The sequence below is a fragment of the Trichophyton verrucosum genome (genome assembly GCF_000151505.1).
Source record: "Trichophyton verrucosum HKI 0517 chromosome Unknown contig00217_1.f1.exp, whole genome shotgun sequence".
Lineage (NCBI taxonomy): Eukaryota > Fungi > Ascomycota > Eurotiomycetes > Onygenales > Arthrodermataceae > Trichophyton > Trichophyton verrucosum.
Window position 1 is genome coordinate 86,577 of NW_003315508.1, and position 22,874 is coordinate 109,450.

The window sequence follows — 22,874 nt, forward strand, 5'->3', positions numbered from 1 at the left end:
CGCTCTGGATTGATTCTCGCAGGGCGCCACCATGGACTGCAAGGTGGATCATCAGGTGTAGAGGGTCTCGGTGAAGGAGTTCAGGTTCAATCCCTCCTTTGCGATGTCTTCTTCCGCTAAGAACATTAGCGGCATTTCAACAATGGTTCCCTTGACCTTAGCCAGCTCTTCCTTGACGGCCTTCACACCTTCAGGAAACTCATCACGGATCACATGGCCGGGGAGGTAGCGAGGTTCTTGGTTTCCGTTTTTTCCATCAGGCTTGCGGAAGTTGTACTCATAGAACTCCTTGTAGTCGTTCCAGTTACGAACAGTGTCATCTGGCACAACGTGGAAGACCTTTCGGTAGACCTCAGTGTTCTGTCTGGCACGGGTGTTCCAGAGACTATGGAAGGTGTCTGCGACTGGGTCTACCACGATATTGTCTTCAGGTGAACCAAAGTCATACTCATTAGGAACCCCAACAGGTTCATAATTGGCCTCAGGACGCTGATAGTCCTGAGGTCGGAGCAACCCAAGGTGCTTTCGGCAGAGCTGTCGTCTGAGAGTGGCCGCAAACTGGCTGACGACATAGTTCTGCCCATTCATCCTTGACTCCATTGCGGTTGGATCTTGGATGATGACTGCGATCTCAGAGTCATGATCACCAAGCTGAGAACGGTCGTTCAAGTTCGCACTTCCACAGATGACCGTTCTGTCATCGGCAATGAGAAGCTAGTAAAAATTGTTAGACGGAATCACTCCCGAACTGAACTGGGGTAAAAAAGAAGTCGAGGATAAAATACCTTTGAGTGAACATACAACTCCTCCGTGACGAAGGCGTCAATCTCAGAAGTATCGTTATCATGCTCCCACGGAACATTGCGAATGTCTTCTCCTCCAAGCATGTAGCAAGAACTTACGGTATCCCATCGACCAACTGCGGCAGCCTGCGGGTTAGTTGCAGCTACATGCTGAGCAGCCTGCTGATACTGTGGGTACGCAGCCGTGGTGTCGAAAGCAGAAGGTCTTGATGCTGACATGGCAGCATCATGTTGCTTTCTTGCATCTTCATAATTCACTCCACTTGCTTTCTCAGCTTGACGCATTATGGCACTGGCGTTTATACGGTCGTAATTGCGCAAGTTGTAGAAACGAATATACTCCATGGGGTTATACCCTTCTTTGGCAATCAGTTCCATTATACTGTTTCCTCCCCGGTTGATGGAGAAGTACTGGAACTCCATGATGGCGCGAGTGCCTAAGCTACCATCCTCGCGGAGGTCACCAGGGAATCCAGGCACGGCAGGAATGATGACGATCATCTTGTATTTCTGGCCTGCCTTTGCAGCGCGGAGGATGCGTTCGACGATGGCAGCACCAATCTTGTTCTTTACTGGCTTCTGGGCATCACATGTAGCAGTGATGAAGAACTGGTTCTCAATATAAATAAAGTGCTCACTATCACGGATGATGGCCGCGTATGCATCTACAATTGAATGCTCCGTCTCAGTGCCGTTACTCCATTTAGCGCTGCTTCGGACTATCTGACAGGAGACGTTTGACTTAGAGGGTCCTTGGCCTTGCCCTGGAGCATTACCAGAGAGGTATCGGTCCTGATAACGGTGGACTTGGCCAGCCAACTGGGCTCGCAGGGTGTTACCAAAGTTGGCAAATTCACCCTTGATCCCAATTCCACGGCTGCTTCTATCTCCCTCGCTATATTCATCAACACCACGGCTTTGAGTGGGAGGGTTATTGCCTTGAGTTGGTGGAGGTGGGAAGTAAGGTGCCTCAGATGAGTGCGGCTGGTAGCCACCGCCGGTCGTTGAAGACGCAGCTGGTGGAGGTCCTGGAGGAGGTGGGGGATAGTAAGGCGATTGGGACCCTTGAGGTTGCTGCTGCTGCTGCTGTTGTTGTTGTTGTTGCTGTTGCTGTTGCTGGTATCCCTGAGATCCAGCAGGTGGTGGAGCAGGCCCTGGGCCGTGTTGTGACGAGGGGCGATGTCCTCCTAGGCCCATCGGCTGACGGTAGAGCTCAAGTCTAGAGACACGTGGGACTTTACGGACCGCATATTTCTCATCATAGATGAAGTTCCAGCGGTCCACAAAGTGCTTCCTCAGATCCTCTACGGCAGGACCGTGCAAGCTAACAGCAACATTGCTCCATCCCATACGGGAGTTTGACTTTCGGTCCAGCTGGTTGTTCTCCCAGTGAACGACGTCTTGGAAATCCAAGACTCGAGCATTATTGTAATCCTGGCCGGGGTAAACAGCCTGCTTCAGATCAGTTGGATGCACGTCAGCAATAGCATGCTGATAAGTGTCCCAGCGTCCGAAACAGAGGTCAAGACCACCCATGAATGCAGTCCTGCCGTCGACGATACATAGCTTCTCATGATGTGCCCAGAAGAGGACAACGCCGCCGCTAAGGCCGTAAACCGTTTTAAGTGCATCACCAGACAGCTTTGAGAGACCTGCAGCGTTTAATGTCAGATTCTGGAAGGAAGACATCACATCCGAGTGCACAGTCTGCTTGTCTGGCAAATGGTCGGGGTGACGGAATACAACAATGTTCTCGTGCAGATCCTCAAGGTGATGTTTAGTATGAGACGAGGACACTTATGATCTATGTTAGCCTCTGACTTTATCCAGAAAAATAGTACTAAAAGCGGTTGACTTACATGACAGTGCCTGGGTTACCTCCTTGTAAACGATGATGTTGACGCGAACCCCTCTTTGGGCGGCTGCCTGCAGCATTCTATCGATACGATACTGTTCATTCTGAGCCGGAGGCCGTCTGAGATATAGCTCTGGAGACAACCACCCTAGAACACCCGTTGGTTAGATAAAACACCGGCAATTGAAGGATGGAAGAGAGGCCCTACAGTCAAGAATCCAGATGGACTCCCTTGCTGTTTCCAGTGCTCTAGACACAGCCCACATATAGCTACATCCGTCGACATACCACTTTGCATCTCCATGGTGCCGGACGGGTGCAAAGCTCCCGTATCTGTTCTTTGAGTTGGCACCAGCTGTATCTGCACCGTATGTAGCGTACGCATGAGGGTCGAGGTTGGATCCGATCCGCTGTGCGACCTCTGAGCCGATACCCTGTAGCTTGCCGAATATGCCGGAGACTAGGTCAGACTTTGGAGGCTTGCCGCCACTGCCATGACCTCCGCTGGCACTCTGGTAGTATTGAGGGTTCTGTCCGTGGGTTGGATCTGGTGCGTATTGACCTCCTTGCTGGCCGGGTGGCGGCTGTTGGTACGGCTGCTGGTACTGTGCCTGGCCCTGAGGGTTGTAACCATGGTTCCCGGGCTGACCCTAAAGTCTGTTAACCACGGCTGAAGAATATAGGATAGCAACAAACGAGACCCGACAACTAAAATTGTAAATATGATGCTCTACTCACTGGATATTGTTGTTGTTGTTGTTGTTGCTGCTGCTGGTGCTGGCCTTGCTGGCCTTGCTGGCCATGCGAGTACTTGTCGTACTTGTCACGGAACGTCCGTAGAGTGTCCCCGAGAAACGCCCTGGTACTCCCAGACCCAGAACCACGATCCGACTGTCCCGGGGCATGCCCGTATGCTAGATGGTCATCGTTTCCAGCCATTGCTTGCTTGCTTGTTCCCTGTAGCTATCCTCTAGCCGGGCAGAGCTGTCTGTCTATGGCGGTGCAGCGCGGGGCAGCGAGCTGGAGATGGCGATGCGAGAGACGAGCGGGAGCAACCTTCTCACGCTATCAACGGGTGTGTCCGCGTCGGTATATCGAATCTTCATCAAGCAGAGGGAGAGACAGCAAGGAATAAGCGGCCGGCCGGTGTATTTATGTGCTTCTTGCGTTGTCTTCAGCCCGCGAGCGAGTCTCAGCTTGTGATGCTCGTTCGCGGGGGAGAATCGTGGCTGAGCTTTTCCCTCCAGCGGGGACGGCGCCACTACCTAACTTAACTAGTTAGCAGCGTCAACCCGCGGGATTCACAGCAACATCGACAGCAACATCGACATTTTAAACGATAACGAACGGGACAGCACGGCTGAAGAAGGCTTCTGGATTGACGAGACAGCTACGGGGGTCTATGGACACGTCTACGACTGCGAGAGACCGCGCTTTGCAAGCCCCTCCTGGTACCGCTCGACCGCCGGCTGCAGCGCCTCCCTCCTCACCAGGCTCCCCTTGCGCCAGATCTCCTCCCGCTCATAGTAGGTCTCTACCACAGGGACGTCCGGCGGAAAGACGACCCATTTCAGCTTCGTGGAGGTGAAGATATGGATGTCCGGCGGCAGCGAGCTTGGCTCGTCCAGCGTTCCGACTCGAATGAAGGAGATCAGCCGGCCGGCGCTGGGATAGTGACTCCAGAGAGCGACTCGACAGCTGCTGCAACGGACGATCTCCTGGCCCTTCCCGCTCGCTGACGGCGTGCTGACGATCTCGATCTCGGTTTCTCCCTTGAGCAGGATGAGGCGGTCGGACTCGATCATGGCGTTGATGGCGAATGCTGAACCGGTTTCACGCTGGCACCCTGCGAGCCGTTAGAAGGGGTTATCCGGTATAAGGGACGCAAGAGAGGTGATATCTAGGGTGCGTACAGGTGCAGTGGCAGCAGTGGACTACCAGGGGAGCCGTCTTCACCTGGTACCGCACTCCCTCGCAGTCACATCCTCCCTCCAGCGGATACCTGGCCTCGGTCGACATCTATACTGCAGTAGTAGTTGTAGTTGTAGTAGGAGGAGTAGGAGTGTCTTAGTGTCTCGATGGAAAACAGAGTGTTTCCTTGAACTCGAGACGCTTGAGACGGTTCTGGTCGCTTATATACTTGTAGAGCTTTGTAGAGCTGTCTCGTATTCGCGGCTGGTGATACAGCTACCCCCCGTATATACATCTCGTATGTACATGGCCGTCCGTCACTCTCAGGCTCTTGTCAGACGTAACTATGTACCTCGCTCCAGCGGCTCTTAACTAATAATGTGGAGAGAGAGAGAGAGAGGGTTACATACCTTGCTTCCCCCGCAGCTTCATCCTGTTTCTTCTCGGTGATGCATGATATATTTGATATCCGATACTCGATATTTGGTAGATAACTCCAGAAGTAAAGCAAACCAACCAACTAACTAGTCAAGATGGATCTCGTAACTCTCGACGTGCGTATCCCTACAGCCCGTATAATATATCTATATATATATGACTGGACACGAGAATAACCAGAGTCATCTAGGCGAGCGAGCATGCCAACTACCCGGAATACTGCTCCCTGCTCTTCCAGGGCAAGGCCAGCAAGCAGCTCTCCTTCGAGCAGATCGCAAACCACCTCGGCCGCAGCGAGGTAGCAGTGGCTGCTCTCTTCTACGGACATGCCAGGGCGTCTCCCGAGGACATCGACAAGCTCTGCACGCTGCTTGGGATCCCGCCGGCCGACCTGAAGATGCGTCTGCGAGGGTTTCCTGACCGTGGGAAGGGGGTTGAGATGCCGCCCCGGGACCCTCTCATCTACCGCCTGTACGAGATCTTCCAGAACTACGGCCAGGCATACAAGGCCGTGATGAACGAGAAGTTCGGAGACGGCATCATGAGCGCCATCGCCTTCTCGACCAAGGTGGACAAGGAGGTCGACGAGCAGGGCAATGCCTGGGCGGTGCTCACGATGAACGGCAAATGGTGAGTTCTGAAGCTCTGTCTCTCTCTCTCTCTCTCTCGCTCTCTCTCGATGGAAGTCCTGCCGTTGTTATACGGATTGCTGACGGTCCTGCAGGCTGCCATACACTCGATTCTGAAGCTGGTGAAGCCAGAGATTGAGACGTCTCTTTGCTCTCTGTGGTGTTTATATGCCTGTTAGATCTGTTTTTGGTATATATAGATATATATATCATATGTATGTGAATATCAAGTTAGCATCTACAGCTTCAACAAAGTAGTCAAGGCTCATTCACTTCCTGCTGCCTCACTGCCTTTGTCACTGGACATGTAGAGAAATAAGCATGACAGCACTTCTCTCCTTGTAGATACCAGCCTGTCAGCCTGCTTTGAGTCCATCTGCTTAGTGCTGCCATCTTCTGGCTTCTGTTACGCGGAGCTAAGGATATATAAAAAAGGGGACTGAGATCTTTCACTTCCACTCCTCACTCTTCACCTTTTATCTTTACCTGCTTCTTCAATATCCAAACTGCCTGCTCCCTGCTCCCTACTCACTGCTCACTGTACCTGCTGCTGCCAGACGGCAAAGATGGAGAACGAGAAGCCTTCCAGCAGCTCGAGAGCCTTCCCTTGCCCCTACGAGGGCTGCCACCAGGCGTTTGCAACGGCCGGACAGCTCATCAACCACAAGAAGTTCGCTCCTGACCATGAATACTGCGAGAGATGCAACGAGGACTTCAAGTTCGAGGAGGACCTGCTCCTCCATAAGATGAAGAGCTCTAGGCACATCATCTGTCCCATCTGCTTTGACGACTTCCGCAGTGAAGGCGGCCGAGACGTGCATATCCAGCAGGTAAACACTCTTTTTTTTTACAGCAAACAGTAGAGAGTGTGAGACAGAGAGAATCATTCAGACTAACTGCTTGATAGTTCCACCGCGAGGAGCAGAATATCGAGTGTATCGGATGCAAGACCAAGTTCCTGCGCGCTGCTCCCCTGATGGCGCACGTCGAGCAGGGCCGCTGCGAGAAGATCAGCCTCGACAAGTACCGCATGAGACGGGTCGAGAAGAAGGCCGTCAAGGAGAAGATGAACGAACACCTAGCTACGCACCACTCCTTCTTGCTCTCGTCTGCTGCTTCCAGCGTCGACGGCGGCGTCGTAGTAGCCATCGATAGCGTGCTGGAAGAGAGTGCCGACAAGCCAGCCGAGATCGAAGCAAAGAAGGCCTCCATTACTGAGAAGATGGGTGCCATGGGCATTGGAGCAGGCCCGTTTGGTGGTTCTGTTGCCGCCCCAGAATCTGTCCGCAGCATCAAGCAGTGGCCAACTCTGCGTCAAGGAGGCGATGAGGACGAAGGCAGCGACCGCGGCGGGCCTTCTTCCCGCTCCAACTTCAAGGCTGACGACCTCATGGCCTTCTCGGAGACATCTGTTGCTAGAAGCAGAAAAGACCAGGACAGACCTTCTATCGAGACAGTCATCCCCCGTCCAGAACCTCTGAGTGTGTCAGGCTCCGACTCGGGCTCTGGCTGGGATACCTCCCGTGTCATCCCAGCCCGCACATTGAGCGAGCATGAGACCAGTAAAAAGATCGCTCTGTCTGAGGTTGAGCTCAGCAAGTTCTTCAGCGATGTTCACGGCACCTATATTTGCCCCTGCGACACTTCGTTCAAGACCAAGGAAGCCCTTGAGCAGCACATTGCGTCTGGCGTCCATGCAGCAGGAGTCGCCCGGTAGGTCCATCCGTATCCATCCCTTCTTTGCATTTCAATTATTTTTTGGTCCAATTCACTCCTAACTTTATTCAATGTTCATTGGTATAGTTGTCCGGTGTGCCTGCGCATGTTCAAATCCTCCGCCGCACTGGTTGCGCATTGCGAGTCTGCGACCAAACGCTGCAAGATCAGCCAGACAAGGAACTTCGGTCAAGTCATCGATGAGATTTCCGGAGGAATCATTGGGGCTGCTGGTCGTAACGACGATGGGACGGTCCGCTTTGAGGCTGCGCCAGGGGCTAAAGAGATCGAGTGGTAATTTGTTTAATGCGCCGTGGCACAATCGCATGGGATATTCTTAGTTATCCTAGGGAGTTGAAGGGAGATTTTATGTTCTTGCATCCAGCGAATCTATCAGGAGCAGGCGGTATCATAATTATTCTAGTTATTAGTTAGTTCTTTCATTGCTTGGTGAACGAAGAATCGGGAGCTGAGAAATCAAGCCAAGCATCAACCAATTCTTTTTTTTTTTTTTTCTCGGTGTCGAACAACCAACTCTCCTTCATTCACTTACCAAGACAACGCATTTGACGATATACGAATATATACACGCATTCAATTGTGATACTACCGGCCTCTTACACTTATATACCGAGGAAAAAATATCATCATTGCTATCGATCCTGCGGATATCCAGCTGGCCATTTAACCAAACATGTCGCAACCCTCGGAGCTCGCTAAGAAACGAGCTGAAGACTACAAGAGATTCAAGCTCTATGCAGCCGTTGGGATTGGCGTTGCTGCTCCAATACTCATTGCCCTGCCTCCTCGAAAGCTCGACGTGTACACGGCTGCCCTAGTAACGGCATGCGTCGCCTCAGTAGACTACCTTCTGACGGAACGGACGGGCAAAGGCATACTCTCGCAGATGGCAACCTTGGTTCCAGCAAAGCCAACCCTTCTCAATGACCTTCCGACGAAAAAAGCCGAAGAGTTAAATGAACGGATGCGGATTGCGAGAATTCAGGAGCAAGAATTAGAGAGGCTACGAGGTAGCATGCTTGGTGAAGAAGAAGAGGAGGAAGAAAAACCCAGCTTGAGAAAGAGTATTAGAAAGTTCTGGATGGGCAGGGAGACTGAAGGATGGATAGAGAGGAGGCGGGAGGAAGAAAGAAAAGCCCTGGCGGAAGGGAAATCATATTCTGAGATAATGATGGACTATTTTCGAGATGCCTGGAGGCTGGATGAGGGCCGCGAGCAAGGCGGCAACACAGAGAAGAACCCGGTCGAGCAGCAAGAGGTGCAGCCGGTCGAGCAGAACGAGAAAGATTCAACAAGCTAGTTTCTGCTGGTGGGCGACTGCTCCTTCATTCCCAATGTGCCTATGCGATGCCAGAATTGCTATCTGTGGCTGGACTGATACTCCATAGACGCCCGATGTCACCAAGAACAGCGTCGTGGATCTACACTAGGCCTACATACCCGGATTCTCCCTACCAGGCAGCTGCCAATACCTGGAACAGGTGGCAGCAAACAGGACTTCTAACGGCATACCGGTTCTAGCTCTTTCAAGCTATTCCGTGGCTCTCTTGCTGGTGAGAAAGCCATGAGTTTGTATAATAAAATGATGCTGTCATCAGTAACGACTAATTAAACCTCTTTGACAGAGGTTAATTCAACTAATCCACTCATTCATTCCCTTAATATGCACCAGTCCATCTTTATGCTCCAACGAAGCTACCGGCAGAATAGCTAGACTACTAGAAAGTTACCTGCGCAAGCAGCAAGTCATAGAGACATATGGGAACCAAGTGGTACAAAATATGAATTCTTATCAATAGAATCTCAAAATTCCTGTATCATGAATGTAATCAGCATTGATTGATAAGCATACACAAAGCCTCAGGTGGTTTTCAGCTCGGCTTTCGAACTCTTCTCCGCTGTCTCATTCTGATCCTTAGGACTTTCAGGGTCAACCTCTTGCTATACACTTCTTAGCTAGGTTACTTTTCAGTACGATCGCCACACCGGAAGACTTGCCTGGCTTTTTTCTTCTTTTTCCTCTGTAACCATCATAAGATCATCACCCCATATTATTTTGGCCCAGGACCACATATAGGCAAAATTATGGGGTCTAGGTGTTTCCTCCCCGGTGAATGTTGACTCGGGGACAAGGATGGGGCAGTCCAGAGGGATCTTTGTCTCCATTTGATTTCTTCGTGTATTGCTCGGTGGTTCTTTTTGACCCCTTTTTATTAAAAGTCGATATTGTCGGAGGGTTATTGGCTTTTTTTTTTGTAGAGAAATAGAGAAGTACCAGACAGAAATCTATGGTAGGAACCCCAGGGAAGCAAGGGGAGTAATGTTGCAGATTTTATCCTGGACAAATCCTAGGTAAAAGTGATTTATTGACATGAGTTAAACTGGTGATTATACCTGCGTGCAATTTCGGAGCAGGTCAGTATGTCACTACCCTATTCCATGTTGATATTAGAGTGACTTGATTTGCCTGGGCATTTGCATCCTCTATGAAACCCCTAAAACTACTATAAGTAACATGCCAGCCCGGAAGAATAAGATATTTCATTGGAGCCGCGATAGGGAAGTCGTTGCTTATACTTCACCTATAATATTGCTTGAGGAAGCCAGAGACTTTGTGAAGTGTCTCCATGAGGCATGGCTTAGAGCCTTCACCGATAATCTTTTCACAGATATAGCGTTGTCTAGGGGGTATCTCCGCTATTTTTCACTTTCTTTGCTCTGGCTCCACCACCTGCCGATTCAATGCTCTCCCTCTTTCTCTTCCGATTTTTCTCTCGCTTCTTCCGCCGAGTTTTCTCCCTGAGCTTTAGCCGCGCTTCGACTTCAGTGGATATATCTTCAAGCTCAATAGAAGGTACGTCTTCTGGTTCTTCAGGCGCACCTTTCCGTACAGAAGGACCGCCTAACAAACCCTTTGGCCTCTTGAAGTCCGTTCTTTCCTCAACAGTGTTACTGCCGGAGACTAAAGAGTCGCTCGAATGTCTTGAACGTTTTCTGCGTCTTGTTGAGGATTCATCACTATTGGGTATTGATTTTTGTGTTTTTTCTCCATTCATAGATGAAGTGTTTGCTTTCATGCTATTCACTGTGCCATTTATTGTGGCACTGGGCTGTCTCGAACTCTTCGACCTTGTTACTGGTCTTGCCGTATTGTGGAGAAACTGTCGCTGAATTAGTATGGCTTGGTGAGCGTAGATAAATTCCTCGGAGAAGGTTTAAATACAAATTCTTCCCTAATTTTCTTGATATCTTCCATGAATCGCTGGCTCTGATTTATCATAGATGATATGGCAAAGAACGAAATCGTCGACTGCGGTGTCTGACCACGAACTTTGGCGCAAAGTTCAAGGTGATTATTGATGTTCGATTCATGTTGCAAAAAGAGCTAACCAATTCGGCTCATTGTCAGAATGCTCCATAGTGTAAAGTGACTGGGTGACATGTCCGGGTATATGTTTTATAGGAATCCACGCGATCACTGCTGGACCTACCTCTAATAGGGGGGTGGAATCATGTGGCATTTGAGATTGGGTCTGTGGTCGCCCACTTGCAATTTCAGACGAAAGAAAGCCCATCTGATAACCGGCGAATCGTCCAGATACCTAAACAACTTCTCAGCGCAGAATATCCAACCGTCCAGTACTGGTTTGAAGAACTTGAAAATCGGGTGTTTGATCAAGCTTCGGTTAGCCGGCGGCTAGTAAACGCTAGACTTCGTATTGGTGCGGCTATTGCGGCTCCTCGCTTGGTGTTGGAGAACGCCAAGAGGAAAAACTATAATTTCCAAGTGTTATTGACGGCCAATTTAAATAAAACCATCCATCCTTCTACACCTGTATTATTATTGACCTTATATATGCACTCCGTACCGTTATATATACCATATTTAACTTATTGGCCGTGATTTGGACCAGCCTTTATTCTTCTTTCTTCCCGACGGTTCCCCCCTTCCGTAAACCAAAGAACGAAATGATCACGACAAGAGCACAGCTCGAAAATATGGTCCAAAAAGCGCCTCTATAGCCCAGCATAAGCCTCTCTTTATGATCCTGGATGGTTTTATGGTCTGATATTGATGCAGCTATAGAAGCTGTAACTGCAAGACCAACCGAGTTTCCAAACTGCGCAACTTCGTTAAATACCCCTCCAGCCAAAGACTGTATATCCGGGGGAAATGCGTCAGAGATGACTAGATTAGATACTGTGAAAAGTACTACATGTTTCACACATCAGCCTAGTGCAAACATGATAAAGGAAAGGGGAATGTTACCATCGGGATTGACAGGTGATAGAAATAACGCCCAAAACGGAGAGAACCAGTAGTTTTCTCCAACTTTGATGGTTGCCATGAGAATGGGTGCAATCATGGTTACCAAAGCCGAAACAACACCAAGGGTCTGGACCTTGACTCTGGAAATGAGATATGCTGTCGCAATATTGACACATGTTCCCATTATTATATGCGCGAGGAAACGGATGGAACTCTGAAATGCAGTTATGCCCTCTACCTTCTGGAAACTTTCGCCATATCAGAAACTCTGACTTTGAAAGGAGTGAGAATCATACTCACTATAGGGTTGTAAAGTACTCAATCCCGTTAAGGGAGGCCCAACAGAAAAATACTGAAGCGCAGATTGAAGAGAAAGCGCTATTTTTCCATAGCTTGTTTGGAATAAGTGCAGGTCTCGCTCTTTTCACTTGGAACCTCATCCAAAAAGGGAAAGTTGCAAGCAAAAGGATTGATACCACAAGTAAGACAATGTTCTGAGCATTCCCTACCCTCTTGTAAGAGGACGTCGTCATAGCTAGGACATACATCAATAGACCCAGTGCTGCGCTCATTATAATCGCCCCGAGCCAGTCGATGTCTTCCATAAGACGGCGGTTCCACGGCTTATCAGAATGCTGGTGAACCGATGGTAGGGACCATATAGAGGCCGTTGAGAGACAGAAATTGATAATTCCCATCATGTAATACGCCCATCTCCAGCCGATAGTATCTGTGAAGATACCCCCCAACACCAACCCAGCAGCATAACCAAGGGGCTGTCCCATTCCGTTCATAGCAAAGGCAACATTGCGCCATGGGCCTTTAGCAAACGTATTGGTAATGAGACTCACCGCGGTAGGTAGACACATGGATATTGCGGCACCTTGGAAGGTTCGAAATAGGATAATCTGTATACTCGTCTGGGAAAATCCAATAGCAAGTGAGAATATAACGAAGAGGTAGCTCCCAACAACCCACATCAGCTTGGCCCCAATAACATCGGCCACGGCACCAAATATCAGAAGCAGACAACCTGCAGCCAGGGCATAAACTGCTGCTGGCCAGAGGATCAAGCTCTCAGAGAGACCAACATCCTTAGCTATCCGGGGTAGCGCGGCAATGAGAATACCAGATCCCATGGTGTTTAAGAAACTTATGCCGGCCAAAGTGATAATAACTGTTACACCTCTGACCTTTGATATTTTGGGAGATTCGAGCGCCCGCATATCTCCATCCTCTGCTGACGCGGGAGGGGTTCCAGGGTGCAAGTCATTTGACGAGCTAATGGCGTCCTTCGTCCCTTTGCCATCCTCAGAACTGTCTTGCTTGGCCGTGTCCGATCCCACAGGTGGAAGTTGCCCGGTGGGAATGGAAAACAGTTCAATCGGCGCGGAACCTGGCTCATCTCGCCTCTGGTCCATGTTTGAGGTCGCCATACTTCTATGTGTGGTCGAGGAGAATCACTGTAGATTTCACACAGTAGTCCGTAACTCGTGCTCGAATCATACGTTCTCAATGTATTTATCCCATGGATCGAGTTCTTAGTTGATCAAGGAGGGTCAAATTATCCTCTTACTAGCAACAAAGTCAAGTCTGCAGCGGTTAGATCCAACTTTCAGCCTGATCAGCCGCCTCTGAGTTCCCCCCGCGTGCTTGTGGCCTTTCCCTGCATAATAACCAGACTTGCATGCAGTTAAGCGAGTGCGATTAGACAGAGTATTGAGTCATGGGCTGTCGTGGCAAATCCGGGGTTGCAACGCCCGTAAGCAAAGACGTTCACCCCAAAGCCTATACCTAGTTAACTAAACAACGTAAGCAATCTATAAATAAATCCTCACTAACAAGGGGTAGCAGGGGATATACATCCTCCTTGCAGCATTGTGCTCACATGGCATATAATTCCAAGAATACTCGGCTCCTTTATAGCCGAAAGAATCCTTAATCATATTGTCCAAACAAAATGGAATGGCTGCTATAAAAGCTCGTTCGTAAGAGGTGGACGAGAAGAGCGCGAGTGTCTAAGACAACACACACAGAGAGAGAGGGATCAGAGCCTGCGGCTGACATCAAGTACGAAAGGATCAAAGGAGGTAAACAGCCAAACTTCCTGTTCTGATGAAACTGTCGAGTAAAGGATAGTGCATACGAAGGAATTACGATATATCAAGGTCTTGAATTCAATATGAATGGTCAGCTAGAAAGTGTCTTGACCCCCCTGTCTCCTATAGTTGCACTAATGAGGCATTTTGGAGGCTGCGAGAGTGTGACACGACGTATAAACCCGAAACATGAGGTGAACTCTCAAATATAGTCTAAGAAGAATAACTCTGGTTGGATCAGTTGTCAATATTCACAGTCCAGACTCACATCCTTCTATAGCCTTCCTAATAGAGTATTTGCATGGCGGGCTCTGTCATACTAGTCGATGTTAGAAGGTAAACCCCGTAGCCACTAGGGGTTAAAATGTGAATTTATTCTCCAGGGTGTGATATTTTGATATTCCAAGGCAGTTTGTATTTCTCAATCGAACCCACATCGAGAAATTGAATCTAATGGATTGCAAATAAAAAAAGCCATAAGCGAGTGAAAAAATTGCCCAGCATAAAATCTTTTTTAACTCTGGATGACCACCACTAATTAGCATAGCCTAGCATTTGAGGGATTCACAGGAGACCCAGCTGTTGAAGCGTAAGCACATCCATATCATCAGAATGATTCCATTCGTGTACAGTTCGTACTCGGTATTGATTATGAGGCTGATGACATACTGCTTCCAATAAGAAATTGCGACGCACGATGGAGCTGAACTGCAAGGAGCCCCCAGAACGATCAGCTTTTGGGACTAGGGAAGCCACTCAATCAACAATTTAAACCCACATGTCCACTATGTTGGAAGAGAGGGGTATTTAAATGGTCGGGTAATCCTAGTGGATATAAAAAGGTTCAATTTGAAGTTTGTTTTCCGCATAACCATCTGTCTCAATCGTACTTGAAACAATGCTTCATTCACAGAAAGTGGTTGTCGTTGGAGGGGGCCCTGTTGGAGCGTTATCTGCGCTTTATGCTGCTAGAAGAGGTTATCAAGTCGAGTTGTATGAGCTGAGGGATGGTAGGTTGTGGCTAATTGTGGACTAGAAACGTCAAATTGACCAGCTGCTTAGATCCAAACTATGGTGACCCAAATGCTAGGCCGGATATTGCAGTTATCCCACTAGCCCTCTCAGAGCGCGGTATCAGGGCCATCGCCAGCGCAGGTGTGCCAGGACTGCTTGAAGATATCCTGGACAATTCAAGGCCAGTGTATAAACGAATGGTTCATACATGGGGAAGTCAGGGGCAGCACATGCAAATCCCAATGACATACGGGCCGCAGGGACAGGTACGTTGAACGCACATATATTTGCTTTGCAACTTAGTAACTGGCACACATAGTGTCTTCACACTCTGCAACGAGAGAAGATAACCAGACATGTTATGCTGGCACTTCTCAAAGAGCCTACAGCAAAGCTCTTTTTCAACCAGAAACTATCAGCATGCGACTTCGAAAGGAAAACAGCAACTTTTGAGACGGTGACTTGGCGAGAGAAGTCCCGTTTCTCAGAACAGGAGCTGGCAAATGCTGTCCTAGGCCATGTGTCGCCTATACCTAACGGAACTGGGAAAGGGTGCGAAAATGTATCTCTGGGGCTAGGAAATGTATCAAGCACCAAGCGCGTGGACTTTGATTTTTTGATTGGAGCGGATGGAACCTATTCCAGTGTTCGGCAGAGTATGATGCGAAGCCTTGAAATGGACTTCTCGCAGACTTACGCCAATGCAATGTGGTGTGATCTGATCTTCCCTCCGGATAAGAACGGCCACTATCGAATAGACCCTAAGTGTCTTCACATATGGCCATCTAACCAGAGCATTGTTATCGCTCAGACCGATATTGTACGTGTTATCCATCAGATTTTCCATTGATATGACCATTGACAAGTTACAGGACGGTTCATTTAGGGCCGGAATGGTTTGTGACACAGAAAAGCTTCGATACTTTGAAGCACATCCGGAGGCATTTTCGGAATTTTTTGTCAGAGAATTTGCTGGAATAGTGCCAGAGCTTCTTTCGGCAGAGGAGGTAACAAGACAATTCCTTGCACACCAAAAGATCCCGTTAAAGTCGATCAAATGTGGGAAACTTGGGTATGAAGACAATGCTGTGCTCCTGGGCGATAGCTGCCACACAATGACTCCTTTCCATGCAATGGGTATGATCACCGGCCTTGAAGATGTGCGTGTATTCTTCGAAGAGTTCCGTGACCCTGGGGTATCTGCTTTGCCAGAGGAGATGGATAGCAATGGCTTTGCAAAGGAGAAGCCATTCTGTGCTCCAGGCACTGTACAAGCCTATACAGAGTTCAGGCTGCCTGATATTCACACTATGGTGGATTTTGCGAGTGAGCATTACCACGAGCTCCGGATCGGCGTTAGGTCTCGAATCACAAGGATAATGAATATGATTGACCGTTTTCTCGGTGGATGGTTACCGGCTTTAGGCTGGACAACGTTATATGCAAGGATTCAATTTCAACATGAGAGGTTCAGTGTCGTCAAGGCCAAAGAACAGAGACAGAGAAAGATACTAGGCATTATTGTTGCTAGTGGTGCCATGTTAGGTGCCAGCATTGTCGCGGCAGGGATCGTATCTTTGCAGCCGAGGATCGCGTCGATGTTATCGGTGTCCACTGCCTCTCATCTGTCCCAAATGTTTTCGCTGTCAGGCTAATTCCCTGATACTGATGAACGGAACGAAAAACGACAATGGATGTGATTAAAAAGAAGGGTTTCGGCACTAACTCAACTAACTAGTTAACTAATTAACTAGTTAGTTAAGTTTTGGCGGAGCTTCAACTTCTAAAACGCCTACTGGCGGCCGACGAACGAATTTGTTAGGGATGACGAACCTTTTATATTTACGTCTGTAGGATAGATGAAATATCTCTCATTTCGATTTCATTAGGATGTTTCAGAAAACAAAACCAACCACTCCAGCATGTGCTTAGCTAGCTATGCGGCAAACTCCAAGTGAATCTATACCGAACATTGAAAATAATAAAACATAATATCATGACAAGTAAACAGTAAAACAACGGTGCCAGAAGGGGTCAAGGGGTATTGGTATGTGCGAGGCTTGAAAGGAGCACAAGGAGGTTGGTTCACTACCACGCACCAGGGTCGTTATCAAATCGAGCGAGTTCTTTTTCAGAATCCTCAACGTCCTTTTTCGCCTTCATTCTCATGTAGAAAATAGGGCAATCTCGACTCGAGCAAATGACTTCACCGTGCAAACTACCTTGACAACGTTGACATTGTGTCCAGAGACGACCAAACCTTACCTCAAGCTCTGAAACTTTGTTGAGCGTTCGGGTATATAATTCTCCCAGCCTGGGCCGACAGTTTGAACATACAGCACCCGACATCTCTTCCTTGCCGACCAGCGGTTTCTTGCAACCCATACACGTTTGGGTCTTCTTAGCAAACTTCATCAATCCTCCAAGAGTCGGTGCTGCCACTGTGATAGAGCGAGTGTGGTCACCCTTCAGCAGTTGAGCAGCCTTCTTTTCGCCGAGTATAGGTTCGAAAATACGTGTCAAGGGTTTGGCAAGTTGATTTTCTAGGTAATATCGGGTATCAATGGGGATGTTATTCTCGAGGACATATATCGGATCCTCTGATTTCTCATAATTTTTAGCTCCTGTAGCGCCACCAACGATAACGTAGGCAACACGATCACCAAGAGTGGGTGCAGAGCCCGCGTCTCGTTTTCTCATACGTTCAACAAGCTCCACATGGGCTTGTTTACCCGTGTATTCTTCCTTGGTCAAGGCTTTTGTTATAACAAGTTTTGACATGTCAACTTTGTTTTGAAGCAAGTCTGAGATTATATTTTTAACATAGCTAAAAGAAATATTAGCATTTATTATGTATTAAGAGTTTCGTTGAAAAGGGTAAAGATACTTACGTTTCCGCTCCACTGACATTCCGGTCGATAAGAATTTTGTTCAAAACGGTTTCAATGACAGTTTGAACCAGGAGACAATTGTCTCTCCGAACAGTTTCTATGCCCTTAGTGTCCATCTTGTCATACTTGACGGGGTTGGTCCAGTATAAACCAGCATATCGCTTCTTGTTGATAAGGAGATACGGGTAGTAGACCTTTTCAAACTCCAGTTTAATAGGCTTCATAAACTTCGACGATACGAACCCCGCAGCTTCTTCACCAAGTTTCATGGCTTCAGCGAGATCCGTGGTTCCGAATTTGACCATGACAGAATCGGTGTCTCCGTAGATGACTTTGGCATCATGCGTGTAGCCATTGGATATGGTGTATCTTGCCTCGACCTCATCCTTTGTTTTCTCAATCATCTGACGGCCATAACTGGTGGTACTACTAGCAATGGGAAGACACGGTAACTTTCCGTTCGTGGCTCCCGTGATTCCATACACACTGTTGGCACTGATTTTCAAGGCAAGCTGTCGGCCATTGAGCACGGCCTTCTTGAATGGGTCTTTTTCGACAGCTAATTCTCTCTTTGCCCGTTTTCTCGCTGTAAGTAGTTCCTCTAGAATCTGTGAAAGTAGTCCCTTGCGAACTTTGGTGGTGCAAAACATGTCATCATTCGGCGTAACGATGTAATCTTCGCCCTTTTTCAGTCCCAACTTTTCGACTGTTCGTTTACTCAGAAGTGTGGTGTAGCATAGATTGTGCGCCTGAATGATGCTAGGGTATAGAGATGCGAAATCAAGGGTGGCGATGGGAACTGGGTAATAATCTCTCACAGGTTCTATAACCGTTGCTCCCTCATACTGCTGGTTGCTATTATCGTCGTTCTTCAAGTCTGGGATGACAAGTTTCTGCTCGAGAGCTTTCCGGAAAAGCTGGGAGATGAATTTGATCTGTTGACCTCTAGCAAGAAGGAAATTAAATGGAACACCAGTAACCCTTGCCATTTCAGTGTAATTGACCAAGCACATGAGCTTGTCCATAAGTCGCTGAGGCAGGTAGGCATCCTTCAAGCAGTACACAGCGAGACGTCTTCTAGAGTCTGGTGTTCCGTTGTAAAGTTCTGTGATCATAGTATGATGGACATCTTCCTTTTGCTCTCCTAGGAATTCAGCGCAAACGGAGTTCAAGGTATAGCTTCGCAAGTGGTGATCCCGTTGAACCAACTGCAACAAGTCCAGCTGGATTCTTCCATTGGTATTGGTGGCTTTGGAGTCCCTCTTACCCATTTGTTTGCTAGCAAATGATGTTTTCGTTGCATGAGATTGGACCCCCTTCAATCGTGACCAGTACGGGAATTTTAGGCAATTCAGATACCTTGCTCTGTCTAGCAAGTACGGGAAATCAAAGTTGGCAATGTTATATCCAATGATAACATCTGGATCAACCTTCTCCACAAAGTCTCTCCATGCCATTAGCATATTTTCTTCCTTGTCAAACTCTAGTACTTGTGTATTCACGATCGAGCTGCATGTGTCCATGACAAAAACGTTCCGAACAAAAGGCTTGGATTCTCCATATCGAGTGACTATGTTGGCAATCTGGATGACTGGGTCGATATTCGGTTCAGGAAAAATTCCCTTCCTGCCAGCACATTCTATATCGAAAGACAAGATACGGAGAGGTGCCATCTTTGCCCACTCACCATCATTAGGGTGGGCAATCATATCACGATAATGTACTGACGCTTCGATTTGGCAGTTTGACTGGCATTGGCCAGGTGGTAGCACCTCATATTTCGCTGCTGGTACCTCGACCCATGACATACCAGAAATCTGTATTGAAGCAATGATTAGTTAGAATAACTAGGGGAGACAACAAGGGTTCAGGATCCAGCTCACCCCGGTATCGATCATAAATCGCAAAAGGTATTGGATGTTATCAAATGTTAAAATTTCTCCTTCAACCCCTTTCCACATGCCTTTGTAGTTGGCCGCGCCGCTCATTATGGTAGATCGAACGGTGTTGATGGCCTTTGGGCTTGTCACGGTAATTTTAAGGTATGGGCTTTGCTGATTTCCTTGGAACTCGTACAGATTCTCTCTCATAGTCATTTGAACCGAATGTATAACCGGCTCTGTCACGGATAGTTGGTTTTCAAGATACGCTTTGAACGGGACGCAATCGGCTTGAGTGAAGGCAACCGGGGCCGCAATGTAAAGATAATGCATAAAGCCCGTGACATGAAGGAGTACCGAGTTACCATTCTAAAAGGAAGAAGAGGTTAGAACTTGCGAAGGAAGCTAGATAATAGAGGGGAAATAATGCGAGAGCATACCTCTGTGACTCCAAACAACTTCACGGCTGTCCCTCCAGCCAGGTATCCTTCCTCAGCGTCGATCTGCTGAAAACATAGGTTGTCTCGGGAGGGATCAAAGCCATCTAGTGATGGACGTTCCCACTTCTGGTCCTTCTCTGCATTGTTTTCCTTGAGGTCGCCAATATCCTGAGTCAACTTCTCCAACACATCCTCAAATTGACTTTTCTGCTGAGATCGCTGCGCTGAGCCAAATGAGCTTTTCAATCCGTTTTGCGAGGATAACAAGGGCGCCCGGATATTAGTTTGCGGTTGACCAGCCTCGAGCTTCCGCTTTTTCGCCGAAGTAGGGGAAGTAGACTGGACCTGGACGTTTCGACGGTTGACGCTTGCATCGCCTAATATCCTTTTCTGAGGTTGAAGAGACTCAGCCATGGTGTCAATCTGCCTAATCTCCAAAGGACATAAGCCGATTCACACTGTGGTAGTTGTCAGGAATAAGACACGCTCCAGAGGTTTGCATCTTTTTTGTCTTTTGCAAAACGCGCGCTTCGATTAAATTGAACGATGCATCGCAGGCGCGCTCGACGCTAGGCTGAATACGGAAGACCGTTAAGACACTGGCCAATTATAGTTGTCATTATTATTACATAATCGTAACTACCTAAATTGTTTTCGCGTTTTCGCTGCGCGTCGTCCAATAGGCGACTCACAAACGGGTAAAAGCTGTCTTTGAGGAGCAATTTCGCGATTGAATATGTTGCATTTGGAGAATACTGAGTACATAACTCGTGAAAATCACTCCGTAAATAGAGGAGATACGGATTGTTATAATTTTCACGACAGTACGTCATCTATAAAGACAAAGCGGCCCAGGAATATCTTAACTCCAATCCCCAACATAATCGAGGTTGAATCAGCATGCTCGGCATCATAGAACAGTACTCCGTAGTCGACACTTGCTTTAGCAACTTTGCATTGGATCTACTCTGTATAGTTGTTTGAGAAGCCCGTGCGCTACCTATGCTTACGTCATAATTTGGAGAAAGCTTTCGGATATACTTTACTCCTGTCCCGGGCGGTCGGGTCTGACGGGGAAAAATATTGATCCTGCTACCTTAATTTTCTGACTAAGCAGGCTATTTTGGGTACGAAGCTTGTCCTTGCCACAGCTGGAGAGCAGAAAGCCTTTTGAGACCAGACAACAACTCGACGGCGCATTTGGCGAAACAAGAGACAGCATTGCCATGGCCAGCGCATACTCATCGATATGCAATTCTGCTGATAATTAAGTATGAACACTCCACGATAAGCTGCGCCAGCCTACTCAATACCGGGAGACTACCATTATGATTGAATCTATCCCAAGTCAGCTTTTGGTCCCTGCTATCCATTATCATGTCTTCCAGACGTAGTCATCGCAAGTCGCGAACTGGCTGTTATCAATGCAAACGACGGAGAATAAAGGTAAGCTATATTGGAATCTTCTACTTATAGCATGGCGAAACTGGATGTCGCCGTTAATATCTACCTCAGCGCCGCAGCGTTAACTGACCTTCAGCCCACAGTGCGACGAATCCCCGGCACCCTGTGGGAATTGTCGAAAGCATAACGTTTTTGACTGTCAGTTTCCAAACCAGCCTCCGAATTCATTTTATGCCTCATTCGTCCCACTACCGACCACCCAACCTGAAACTACCAGCGATTCGCCAGCTCCGGTCATCGCTCCTCCAATAGCACCGTCTCCCATAACTCCAGCCAGTGGTCCGACGGACACCCCCATAACCCCTGCCACCAGCGCTCCGAGGCATACTCCAACAATTCCCCCAACGACATCTGCCCCAATTCAATTTCGATCGATCGCTCCTTCAGCCACCCAACTTCCGGCTATCCTGAACCAGGGTCCTCCACCTAGTCCAGCTTGGGCTACTGGAATCGAACGGCATAGCATTTTCTCCTCTATTCCCGATCGCTTTCGGGAAGACAAGAGCTTGAATTTAGAAGACCTGGAGCTACTTCACCACTACACAACAAAGACGTACCAAACACTATCCAATAACAACGAGCATGAGGAAATCTGGAAGAATGTTATACCTGGAGAAGCGATCAAACATCCCTTCTTGATGCATGGGCTCTTGGCTCTGGCTGCCCTTCACATTATCGAATGTCACGATCCCGATGACGGCGAAATTCGCCGCAAGTACTCCGCACTAGCAAATAAGCATCAGAACCTAGCACTAGCTACCTTTCGCCCGGAATTGAACAACATAACACCTTCGAACTGCCATGCTGTCTTCGCTTTTTCAAGTCTCATCGCTGCACTTGCGTTTGCGTTCTCGAGATCAGAACGCAACTCTCAGCCCGCAGACCATATTGAGCAAGCCGTTCAAGACTTCTATCTCTTCCGTGGTGTCGACAAGGTCCTTCACGCCCAATGGTCTCGCATTGTTAAGGGTAAACTAGGCGCTCTCGTCCGCCGCCCTGCGGACTCAAGCGCCGCCTACCCGCTGTCCAAAGACGTTATAGACAATCTCGACTATCTCCATAGCTGCAATGGCGACAGCGCAGCTCACATTCCTGCCGAGGAAAAAGCTATATATAACCATGCAATTCGCGAATTGAGGATGTCTTTTGAACGGTCCCCTTCAAGTTGGGAGGGCGTTTTCCGATGGCCGATGGTTGTCCCTGAACCATACCTGGGGTTACTCAACTCTCGGAAGCCTATGGCCTTGGTGATACTTGGCCACTACTGCGTAATACTAAGTCGTCTTGATATGTGCTGGTGGTCTGAAGGTTGGAGCCAGCACTTGTTTGAAGCCATTTATAAATCTTTGCATCCTTCCTGGCGTACGTTAGTCCAGTGGCCTATGCAAATGATTGGTTTATCGGAGCAGCTTGCCCACATTCCTTGATAGTTCTAGTACACCT

At 48.2% G+C, this 22,874-nt stretch overlaps 10 protein-coding genes across 10 annotated transcripts; 5 read left to right on the plus strand and 5 right to left on the minus strand.

Annotated features, from left to right (window-relative positions):
• Positions 1 to 51: 51 nt before the first annotated feature.
• TRV_02472 (phospholipase PldA, putative) lies at positions 52 to 3,597 on the minus strand (the record flags this gene model as incomplete). Its single annotated transcript, XM_003023324.1, has 5 exons — positions 52 to 714; positions 786 to 2,599; positions 2,663 to 2,739; positions 2,923 to 3,308; positions 3,397 to 3,597. The coding sequence occupies 5 exons, from the start codon at positions 3,595 to 3,597 to the stop codon at positions 52 to 54; spliced, it is 3,141 nt and encodes a 1,046-aa protein (XP_003023370.1).
• Positions 3,598 to 5,102: 1,505 nt separating this feature from the next.
• On the plus strand, positions 5,103 to 5,641 carry TRV_02473 (uncharacterized protein; the record flags this gene model as incomplete). Its single annotated transcript, XM_003023325.1, has 2 exons — positions 5,103 to 5,123; positions 5,198 to 5,641. The coding sequence occupies 2 exons, from the start codon at positions 5,103 to 5,105 to the stop codon at positions 5,639 to 5,641; spliced, it is 465 nt and encodes a 154-aa protein (XP_003023371.1).
• Positions 5,642 to 6,202: 561 nt separating this feature from the next.
• TRV_02474 (C2H2 finger domain protein, putative) lies at positions 6,203 to 7,650 on the plus strand (the record flags this gene model as incomplete). Its single annotated transcript, XM_003023326.1, has 3 exons — positions 6,203 to 6,466; positions 6,544 to 7,349; positions 7,524 to 7,650. The coding sequence occupies 3 exons, from the start codon at positions 6,203 to 6,205 to the stop codon at positions 7,648 to 7,650; spliced, it is 1,197 nt and encodes a 398-aa protein (XP_003023372.1).
• A 396-nt stretch (positions 7,651 to 8,046) lies between these two features.
• Positions 8,047 to 8,673, plus strand: TRV_02475 (uncharacterized protein; the record flags this gene model as incomplete). The annotated part of the gene is made up of 1 exon (XM_003023327.1): positions 8,047 to 8,673. One exon carries the CDS (start codon positions 8,047 to 8,049, stop codon positions 8,671 to 8,673), a length of 627 nt encoding a protein of 208 aa, XP_003023373.1.
• Positions 8,674 to 10,054: 1,381 nt separating this feature from the next.
• On the minus strand, positions 10,055 to 10,450 carry TRV_02476 (uncharacterized protein; the record flags this gene model as incomplete). The annotated part of the gene is made up of 1 exon (XM_003023328.1): positions 10,055 to 10,450. The coding sequence occupies one exon, from the start codon at positions 10,448 to 10,450 to the stop codon at positions 10,055 to 10,057; it is 396 nt and encodes a 131-aa protein (XP_003023374.1).
• An 840-nt stretch (positions 10,451 to 11,290) lies between these two features.
• Positions 11,291 to 11,827, minus strand: TRV_02477 (uncharacterized protein; the record flags this gene model as incomplete). The annotated part of the gene is made up of 2 exons (XM_003023329.1): positions 11,291 to 11,562; positions 11,644 to 11,827. The coding sequence occupies 2 exons, from the start codon at positions 11,825 to 11,827 to the stop codon at positions 11,291 to 11,293; spliced, it is 456 nt and encodes a 151-aa protein (XP_003023375.1).
• Positions 11,828 to 11,942: 115 nt separating this feature from the next.
• Positions 11,943 to 13,064, minus strand: TRV_02478 (uncharacterized protein; the record flags this gene model as incomplete). The annotated part of the gene is made up of 1 exon (XM_003023330.1): positions 11,943 to 13,064. One exon carries the CDS (start codon positions 13,062 to 13,064, stop codon positions 11,943 to 11,945), a length of 1,122 nt encoding a protein of 373 aa, XP_003023376.1.
• Positions 13,065 to 14,640: 1,576 nt separating this feature from the next.
• Positions 14,641 to 16,411, plus strand: TRV_02479 (uncharacterized protein; the record flags this gene model as incomplete). The annotated part of the gene is made up of 4 exons (XM_003023331.1): positions 14,641 to 14,752; positions 14,805 to 15,022; positions 15,076 to 15,576; positions 15,629 to 16,411. 4 exons carry the CDS (start codon positions 14,641 to 14,643, stop codon positions 16,409 to 16,411), a joined length of 1,614 nt encoding a protein of 537 aa, XP_003023377.1.
• Positions 16,412 to 16,844: 433 nt separating this feature from the next.
• Positions 16,845 to 20,381, minus strand: POL3 (Catalytic subunit of DNA polymerase delta; the record flags this gene model as incomplete). The annotated part of the gene is made up of 4 exons (XM_003023332.1): positions 16,845 to 17,583; positions 17,648 to 19,464; positions 19,531 to 19,896; positions 19,968 to 20,381. The coding sequence occupies 4 exons, from the start codon at positions 20,379 to 20,381 to the stop codon at positions 16,845 to 16,847; spliced, it is 3,336 nt and encodes a 1,111-aa protein (XP_003023378.1).
• Positions 20,382 to 21,344: 963 nt separating this feature from the next.
• On the plus strand, positions 21,345 to 22,858 carry TRV_02481 (uncharacterized protein; the record flags this gene model as incomplete). The annotated part of the gene is made up of 2 exons (XM_003023333.1): positions 21,345 to 21,413; positions 21,587 to 22,858. 2 exons carry the CDS (start codon positions 21,345 to 21,347, stop codon positions 22,856 to 22,858), a joined length of 1,341 nt encoding a protein of 446 aa, XP_003023379.1.
• Positions 22,859 to 22,874: the final 16 nt, after the last annotated feature.